This window comes from Sinocyclocheilus grahami, unplaced genomic scaffold (assembly GCF_001515645.1).
Source record: "Sinocyclocheilus grahami isolate Dianchi unplaced genomic scaffold, SAMN03320097.WGS_v1.1 scaffold258.1, whole genome shotgun sequence".
NCBI lineage: Eukaryota > Metazoa > Chordata > Actinopteri > Cypriniformes > Cyprinidae > Sinocyclocheilus > Sinocyclocheilus grahami.
In genome coordinates this window covers 689,952-700,012 of record NW_015505437.1, presented here as the reverse complement: position 1 = coordinate 700,012, position 10,061 = coordinate 689,952, and the positions used below count along the sequence as shown (strand labels likewise).

Genomic DNA, 10,061 nt, shown 5'->3' with positions numbered 1-10,061 from the left:
GATACAAACCAACTAATATCATAAAATTCAGTAAATCCATATCCGATTCTTAGTTGCTGGTAGCCATTAACTTCCATAGTGTAGAACAAATAATATGGAAGTCAATGGCTACAAGAAACTCTGAGGCTACCAACATTCCTTACAAAACAAAAATATACAGTATATATATATATATATATATATAAAAAAAATACAAAAATTAAAAAAATAATAATAATAAATAAACTTTACAATATTTCTAAACAAATTGCCAGTGTTTGCATTTTAGAAAGTGCATAATAAAAATGGCAAGAATGACTGACACCAAAGTACTGAAATTATTTAAAATTCACCCTACATTCACTTAACTGTGATATTATGATAAAATACTATTAATATGAGTTCCATCTTTTAAAAATCGTAATTGATATATAATTAACTATATCTAGATTTGAACATTTATTGCATTATTACATTTTTGTAATAATTATAAAAATGCTGAATTGAAGAAAAAGTTTTTCATTTATTTATTTATTTGTTTGTGTCGCTCGTTTGCTGTAGACAATCCACGTTATCCAGCATGATTTGAGAATGTTCCAAAGAGCATCTTGAGCTTCAATACAAATCTGACCTTTTATACAAAGAAGTGCACATGGACAATATCACAGACATGATTAGTGCCTTAGAAATAGTGCGAAATCTGAAATTCGCATCATAACGTTTTACATTTCAAAGTCCTAAAACTCTTTATATCGAAGCTTCAATTAAAATAATCACTGATCTGATACTTTTGGACCCCTGTTGTATAGGCTATATAATCGAGAATTGTCAGTGCACATCACAGTGACCCTGCATATGCCTGGCGGTTCTTATCGCCATTGCATTTCTAATAACGCGCAATATGCGAACCGCGCAACGCGGACGGCGTAACGTGAAGCGTTAGTCCCCATCCACACTGACGCGGGACTCCAGCCCGGCTGTTGCGGCATCAGCGGTAGGAGGAGATACAGAGGGGATACAGGGACTCCTGCAGGCTGATTTCAGCAGCTCAGCACTCGCAGGTGGAGACGCGCACCGACCCGGAGCTTCGTCTGACAGCCGAGCGCGCGCACTCACTCACTCACTCGACCAAATTAATAAATTAAACAATTAATACAGCGAGCTCGTGATCAAACCAACTACAATGAGAGCAAATCTGTCGCAGTCAGTCCAGTCCTCATATGACTCCCAGCCATTTAAAATTTGATGAGTTTTTGGAGAGCTCCTTGGATTGATCCCAGTGTTTTCCAGTCATGAAGAACAGGAGGGAATATGTGGAATACTGGAGCGTGATTATAGTGTCTCTCTTCTGGATTCACAGCTCTGCCGGGATGCCCCATGTCATACGGATAGGTAAGAGAGTGCGTAATGGATACTTACTCTTTAACTGAACAAACGAATGTTTTTAGTGAGTGTTGAAAGTGCTTGTGCTGGTCGTTTGGGTCCAACTGCTGTCAGTTTACATTTTGCATGTAACAACTCAGTGGAAAATGAGAATAAATGTCTTGCACGGAGCTGTTTAAGCGCTGGAAATTTAGTTGCGCGTCCATCAGCATGCCGTGCGTCTGAGGAACAGATGGTGCTGCATCGATTTCATGATCTCACAAACATCTCACAACCTCTAAGATATTGTTTTAGTGTTAAAATTGTAGCACGTTAGAAATGAGTGACATTTGGAAAGGACGCTGGAAATGAGGCGTTTCTTGTCAAATCCGCCTGAAACACAAGTTCACAGTCTTAACAGGTGATCCAGGAAACGTTGCGCCGAAGTGTGCCTGGAAACCTCACCTTTACGCACCGTGTAGCCAGACTGAAGGTTCTCGTTAATACGGTCAACAATAGTGCACTCATGCAATCTGACAAAGAAAGATTTTTCTCAGTCTGAGAAACTAAAATATGTGTGCAGCATAGAGACAGGAGCCCAATAAAGATCAATACAGTTTTGTCTGAAGGCAGATCACTTTTGACAAGTGGTTCGATGCCATGCAGAAAAATGGCTCTAAATGTCATTATGAGACATTAACATGTCCAAGCACAGCCTCAACAAATAAGAGACAGTGTTGCATCTGTGCCGTTAAAACAGAACATAATTTAAACATTATACTTAGCTGCTCCATTTATACTTACAGTTTGACTTTTGTTTGATGTAGTTGCATTTTTACTTAATTCCATTTTACTTTGGCACTAAATGCATTTTTTTTTCCAACTAGGCTACATTTAGTCTGAAAGATTTACTTTGATGTCAGCCTCCGTTTTCAGCCTTTTTATTCTTTGAAATAATACAAAGAAATACACCGCATTATGAGGACTCTGTTTCTTTCGTACTGTATGTTCCGGTTCTCCCCCACTACGGATGTGATTGATGACTGTGGCTGTGACTTCAATGACATTGTGCTTGAGATTTGTGATATTTGACAGCTCAGATCTATGTATTTTTTTGTTGCGGCAGTGTAAACGGAAATGTTTTCTCAACAGCTGCTTTCATATTTCCACTGCACATTTGAAAGGAAACAAATACGACAGATCCCTGCGAAATCTGCTTTTAAAATGTAATAATATCTCTTAAACAGACACGATGCAATTCAAATTTTGTATCCTTTTTGATCAGTGTGCTGTGGGTACTTCTAAAGTACCCTGTAAATGTGATTTTCAAAATGCATGACTTTGTGGGAGTGCATATATAAGTATCGCCTGTGCTTTTCTCTCGCACAAAATTTGCGCAGCGGAGTAACTAAAGTCTGCACGCATGATGCTATGTGTACAGGCATTCGGTGGTACCACCAGAGGGCTTACTGTTCCCCCGCGGGCCTGCGTGAGGTTTTGTTTGCCACATCGCAAGCATCATAGCTTGGAGATTCATTAGAGAGGCTTGTGTCCAACGAGAGCAGGCAGGTTGCAGGGGGGAGGCTGTATGCGCGTCCGCTCGCCGTGTGCTAGCTTAAGTGTTACACCATCAACACGGCTTGTGTAATGGTGGGCATCCACAGTAGACATGCCTCCATTGATTTCACTGTTTTTACAACGCACTTCTCAGAGGCCAGATGGTCGATCAAACTCACTCCGCAAGACTGTAAATGTCGAGGGGAAGAGCGTTTCTGCTGTGCCTGTGTGTTATTAGCTGTCTTGCCCTCCTGCTATGAAACTAAAATGGGAAACGCTTTGAAAAGGACAATGCGGTAGCTCATTATAGCATTACGACGTTTGTTTGTGGCAGAGCTGTAGGATCTTGCAGAATCAAAGTATTTAGATCTGTGTTGTTTGGAACCGATTGAGCACTCGGCATGGATTGTTTGGCATGGCAGAAACTGTGATCCGATTGATACGGTACTGAGAAGCCTGGAGTAGCTGAGCAATATATAATGCATCACCAGTGCAGGAGAAGAATCGCAAACCGGACGATCTATACGACCGTGCATTTTCACATATGTGCTGAAACGAGCTCAGTAGGGTCACGTGTTTTTGTGCTTCGCCAAACTGCGTGTCACATGACAGTCGTCCAGATCCAAAAACAGCCTTTGAGGTCAAACTCAATGGGTTTTCAATACCCAGCTTGACTTTTCAGTCTAGTTTGGATTCGCAGCTGTCACTCAAACCTTTCAATATCGTCCAGGGCAGCTGCAGCCTATCAGAATCCACTCCAGTTTTGGCACGAACGGCTCTGGACCTCATCCAAATGTCACTGCAGAGTAGTGCATATGTCTTGGAAAATGATGACAAACTCTCAAGAGGTTTGTTTTTTTGTAATCCTAATTTGAAGGAATTTATTTGGCGTCGTTTGACCTTTAGAAAGAGCCAGCTGAATGAGATTTTTCTAAAACCTTGGTACACATTTACACACACGGCTTCATAAATGTAGTATATTTTTAACATGTTTTTTTTTTTAAGATAAGCTTGTGCATTTAGGCTGTCTCGGTTGTTTATAAATTGAATGCCTTTAAATGAGAGAATCAGCGCCAGAGAAAGATTTATTGAAAAATCAATGGCTTTATCAACCTAAGAGTTACAGTGCTTCATTATGAACAGTTAATCAATCTCACACACGGTTTTGAAACTTTTTGTTTTTGCTTTCCATCTAAAGAGACATTTTCACATATTCTTATATAAAATGTCAATAAAATCATGCATTGTTATCTAAGAGAGCTTAATCTAATTTCATCAAATAATACTACTAATATTTGAATTTTTATGTAGTCAGTTTAGTAGTATTTTATATAGTAACTGAATCATTCTAACTGTCTTAAAATCTTACGTAAAAATTCAGTTAATTTAGCTGTTGACCACATGAAGTGCAGTTTTAGGTTGCCTGATATTTTGGTTCACGGCACACTTGAATTTGGAAAAGATTAAAAAAACTTTTTTTTTCAAATGGCTGCTTCATACTCTAGAGACTCTTCATTTAAAACACAAATTAGCTGCAAATCCACATCACATGTAGCAGCAGAAAAATCCTTCTTTAGTGTATTTGACATATATAATGATGCTTCATATAACAGTATCTCAGCACTTTGGATCTTTTACAGCAATTAAAATGTTCTTCACATTAAAATCACATGATAGTGTGTCCCCTAAATGTGTTTCAAGTGGGCGACTGTATTTCCGCATGACAAAAGAGCACAGGAAGTGGAGATACATTTCTAAAGAAGCTTGACAACAAGAATTGCGCCATCAGTAAAAGATGGCCATCAGATGCACAGTGAAAATGATTTTTTAATTTTTGTGCAAATTTAATCTATAAGCTGTCGTGGGCGCGCTTAGACAGAATTCTTCTGGCAGAGACTAGAGGTTGATGCGTCTGTGCGGTGTGTGTGTGTGTGTGTGTGAAGTGCAAGACACTGCGCGGAAGGGTTCGAGTCCAGTGCACAAGTTCTTTGATGTCCGCCGTTGTCTATTGTAGCGGAGATGTGGGGAGACAGCAGCGTCTCACACAAACAAGACACACACACACACACACACACACACACGTACATACCGAAATGCATGTGGTTTGTACGCATGCACACAGCTGTGTGATTTCACTGAAGCTGTTGTACATGCGCTTCCATTTACAGAGTCAGCACACTTCTGGCCTGCCGATTAGCTTCAGTGCCGTTAATGAGAGCGAGCAGATGTCGGTTTTGTTCACATGAAACCCTGAATCAAATGCTCCGTGCTCTCTTCTCTCAAATCAGTGTCACTCTGTTATTCTGAAGCTGAGATCTACTTAAAGACTGACTACACACACTTGCAGGTTTTTGCATAAAGGTTTTTGCATAAATGCAGTATACACACACACACACACACACACACACACAATAAGCTAATGACAAGAAAACCAAATGGTGCATAGTGACACATCATGTGGCATGATTTGATTACATGTTAATGCAGCAGAAAATCTCCATTACATGAGTTTGAAGCTTAATCTGAAAATCTATACATTAGGTAGAGTATAATTATGAGAACTTGAGGTTTCGGGGAGGGTATGACTTTGACACACCCGAAGAATTGATAATCAAGCATTTTGATTTGAAAAGAAGGCATGGGTTGGTTCTTAAGCAGGTATGACTGTCTTATCACAGCTTTAAGAATCGAAATAGACCCATTTTACTTTCCTAATACACATTCCTGTCTTTATTTCTCTTTAAGCGTGTTTGTGATTGAAATTACTTTCCTTTTTACTATCACCTAGTTTATACAGGCTCTTGGTTAAAGGAGACATAGGCAAATAGCTATTGCTTTATATTAATGTTTTAGGTCATTTAAAATCTTGGCAATAGGGTAAAGTGAAGTGTGTAATATGTGCACTATAGTACCAGCATGGACAAATGGATATGCACTCAACGGGTTTTGCATTTTCAAATAGATTTTTTAAAAACAGATTTGCCTCATCTGCAAATGGTTGAACAAATATGTAGTCTCACACCATTTGTTGAGTCAGTGTTTCTGTCAGTTTACAAATGACTTACTTATTGTTGCCTCTCCTTATTAAAGTTGTGAAATGGAAATTCACCCTATTTATTTTCTAAATGCATGCTATTGATCTTATTGTGAATGATTCAGCCATGCATATGTTTTATTTTTTCCACTGTAGTGTCAAAATGGCACATCTTAATCTCCCAGTGAAACGACCAACTTCTCTCGGGTGACATATCAATCTTTTAACCCCTTTTATACAGTCGACTGCAAGTTCGCATCCAGATCTCCCTCCATCCAATCAATAACCAGTGGATTGAACTACCACCCTACTTTTTTTCTTTTCGATAATGCATTTCACTCGAATGGCAATAACAATATGGAAGAAAACATTGGTTGCTATTTCCATTAAATCACAACTTTAAGCTGGGGTAGTAGGAGAAAGCATTTAACAAAAAAAACTACACGCATCATTTGTAAATCAGTAATTTAATTAGGCAATATCGCATAAGCCAGAGTACTATTGTACAGGGCCGCTGGTAATAACAGCCGTACTGATGAGTGTGGTATTTTTTATACAACAGTTCAATAAACAAGTAACTTTCCATGCATTTGAGACCAAACCTTTCATCTATATTTCTTTTTCCGCCAATGAAAATACTTCCAAAGTATAAAAGCATCAAGCTTTGTGTGTCACCAACAGTGTTGGGGGAAACGCATTACAAGTAATCAGATTACTTTTTTTAAGTAACTAGTAAAGTAATGCATTACTTTTTAATCTAGAAAGAAATATCTGAGATACTTTTTAAAATAATTAACATCAGTTACTTTGTTTTCCATGTCTTGATTGACAACTCTGGTTTTGCCAAGTTGAAAGAAATCGGGAGTAAGTGTAGAGGCGTTGTGTGCGCAGTGTGAACATGATGTTACTGTAGTTCTAGACTAAATATGAACATGTATTTACTCATCTCACTGCACAAAAAACTGATTCAGTATTCCTCAAAATGAATAAAAACAGTCAAATGCAAACTCAGAATAATATACAAACCTGCAATAATTAAATATGTTAAATAAGACAAATAGCATTTATGTATTTAATCCCATTTTATTAATCGTCTTTGCTACTGACCGTCGATGATCCAATTTACCCATACTAAGCAAAAATGACGCATTTGTTTTTCATTTTTGTTATTGCTGATTAGTGCTGAACTTTCTTCTCCTGCGCCATATTCTTCATGCAATTTGTTTGAGCTGCACCCTCTACTGTACAGACATGAATTTACATTTCCTTCAGCCTGAGGCGTATTCATTTCACTTTTGGTGTGAAAGGGCTTTTACATTTGTAAAATAATAACTTTTTATATTAAAAAAAAAAAAACAAGCAAGCCCAGCCTAGATAAAAAAAAAATGTAACTGAAAAGTAACATAATGCATTCATTTCCATAAAAAAGTAACTTAGTAACGTAATTAGTTACTTTTTTAGGGAGTAACACAATATTGTAATGCATTACTTTTAAAAGTAACTTTCCCCAACGCTGGTTATTACACATACTCTAACGTGGTCTGGGACAGTTCCTCTTCTTCCTCAAAGTTTTTTGCAAACATTCTGCTCCAGCTTTTCTGTTGTCTTTCACGGAGCGAAAGACAACACAAACTTCTGAAAAACCCGCACCTCGCTCCAGGAAGATCCATTTCCCACTCCACATGAATACAGACTAGTGGACTGATACAAAGAGTAAAGCGTCCCAATGCCGGTCTACACTTGGAACGTCACTTGGCCAATCAAATGCCAGCTTTAAGTTGCACATGCAAACTTGCCTTGTTCTTTCCATAGTCGCCTAACAAGATGGTCAGCAGGAAATAGAGATAACTTTACAATGATGGCACAACAGTGAACTAATTCACTGACACATGAGGTCTTCCCTTTCACCAGGAGCCCTCTACTGTTCGCAGAACAGATGGTGTTTTCATATCACACTACAAAGTGTGCGCTCCACAGCACTAGGTCTTTCGGGAACATATGTTCTTTATAATAAATAATAAGCTGACTAATCGTATACCGATGCAAGCATACATCTCCTTGGAGAGGAAAGGGTGGGCTAGAATCAAATAATACATCAGTAGTCTATGATCTCATCAACAGAAATGGTGGGCCCTTGTCCCTGGATGTGTGTGACCTTCTGAATATGACAGCTCTTGGAAAAATACATAGCTTGTCAATGTAGTCGTTTTCTCCGTCTCGCTCTTTCAATCTCACTCTTTCTCTCCGTTACTCTTTTTTGTTGTTGTGGGAGGTGCTACACCAGCAGACAGAATCAAATTTCATGTCCACCCATTTGTCTTTATTACGAGCCCCTGTCTAACGCATCCGAATCCCACTCACTCCCGTCAGCCGGCCCCTGCTGGGAAAGTCAAACAGAATTAAACCGTCCAAACGGGAAAACCCGGCAATGTTTTCCTGTGTGATCGCAGGTCACAGCGGCAGGCGGAATAAACAAAGGCGAAGACGCGATGAGATGCCGTTGCACTGTTTCTCAGTCATGCGAGCGACCAGACAAGCGCTCCGATCGACGGTCACGTGCCGACGAAATATCTGCTGTGACTCGGCCTTTGAGAAGCAGTGAAAGGAGAAAGCAAGCTTGGGAGACTCTTATTTAGTTTGTTAATTAGCTCGAACCTTTTGATCCCAATTTAAAAACCTGCCACGTTGCAGCGCTCGCCTCTTTTGTGCATTGCCTGGAGCAAAATAAAACGGAGCCCATTTCCCCCCTTTGCTTTTCAAATAGTGTGGCATTCAAGTCCTCCCCCTTCACATACTCCCTCCCGTTTGATGCAAGCTGCCTTATCTGTCTGCCGACATGCCCGGTGCCCGCAGAAACGCACGTTAGAGTATGGATCACCCGTTTCTGCAATAATACAGCGGCGGTCCGTTTCCTTCGGCTTCACTGAGCATTGATGACATTAAAGTATATTGATTTAAATGTACATTATGTGAAGAGGTAGGTTAGCCAGTAGGTTGGAAGGAAATTCACCAAAGGGATTCCTTTATTATTCTCAATCAGTTCTACCAGACAATAAGGTTAAATTGACAGCAAATGGAGAATTTTGTTTAAATTTCTGAAGGTTAAGTGTGCAATTTCTTTGATGTGTTAAATATCTGATGCACTAAAATAGTCAGTTGGTTTAACTTCATAAAATTGTGATATACAGTTCCCATCAGTTTGACATGAAAATTCACAAAAGAGATTATTTTATTATCTCAATTGGTTCTACTAGACAATAAGATTAAATTGAGAGCAAATGGAGACGTTTGCTTACATTTCTAAAGGTTAAGTATGCAATTTCTTTGGTGTGTGAAATATGTGATGCGCTAAAAATAGTTAATTGGTCTAACTTAATTAAATAACGGCACACATTTCCCACAGGGTTGGAATAAATATTCACAAAAGAGAATATTTTATTATCTCAGTTGGTTCTACTTGGCCATGAAACTGATTGATTGATTGATTGATTGATTGATTGGTTGGTTGGTTGGTTGATTTTAAATGTGTAAAATATTTGATGCACTGAAAAAAGGTTAATAATAGTGACACAAACACGTACACATACACACATACATACATACATATATATATATATATATATATACTGTACATAATGTAGGATATAATTTTAATTTAATTAAATCGGTCACTGCAATGCAATTAGCAAAGAACACCACAAAAACACAAACACAAACAGAACAATAAACAATAAGTCTTTCCCATTACTTAAAATCACATACTTAATTTCAACATTTAGTCTCTTAATGCAGTCACACACAAAGCATGCTGGGAAATAGAAATCGACTGTCCAGTTAAAGGTAATGCCAAGAAAAATTATTCATGCAGTCCCAACAACAACAAAAAAGGATTAACTTCCACTTTACAAACTTAAGTGGATTAAACATCATGAAATTATGTGACAAAATGTTCTAATATTGAATTGGTTTAGCTTAAGTTTAAATAAACTGCATTTTTTTTAAATAAACAGCATTTTTTATATTATTTATTTATTGAGATTGTTGTCTCTTTTCCCAGCTAAACATACAGAGACAGATTTAAGAAAGCAATTTGTAGGATGATTCCCCCCCCAAAAAAAAAAAAAAAAAA

At 38.2% G+C, this 10,061-nt stretch overlaps 1 protein-coding gene across 1 annotated transcript in view; it reads left to right on the top strand.

The window, feature by feature from the left end:
- The first annotated feature begins 1,244 nt into the window (after nucleotides 1-1,244).
- LOC107598940 (glutamate receptor ionotropic, kainate 3-like) overlaps nucleotides 1,245-10,061 on the top strand; it is a 90,871-nt gene continuing 82,054 nt past the window's right edge. Inside the window, exon 1 of the mRNA XM_016290383.1 lies at nucleotides 1,245-1,371. Coding sequence (XP_016145869.1) covers nucleotides 1,272-1,371 — 100 coding nt within the window. The 5' untranslated portion in view covers nucleotides 1,245-1,271. The remainder of the gene's footprint in view (nucleotides 1,372-10,061) is intronic.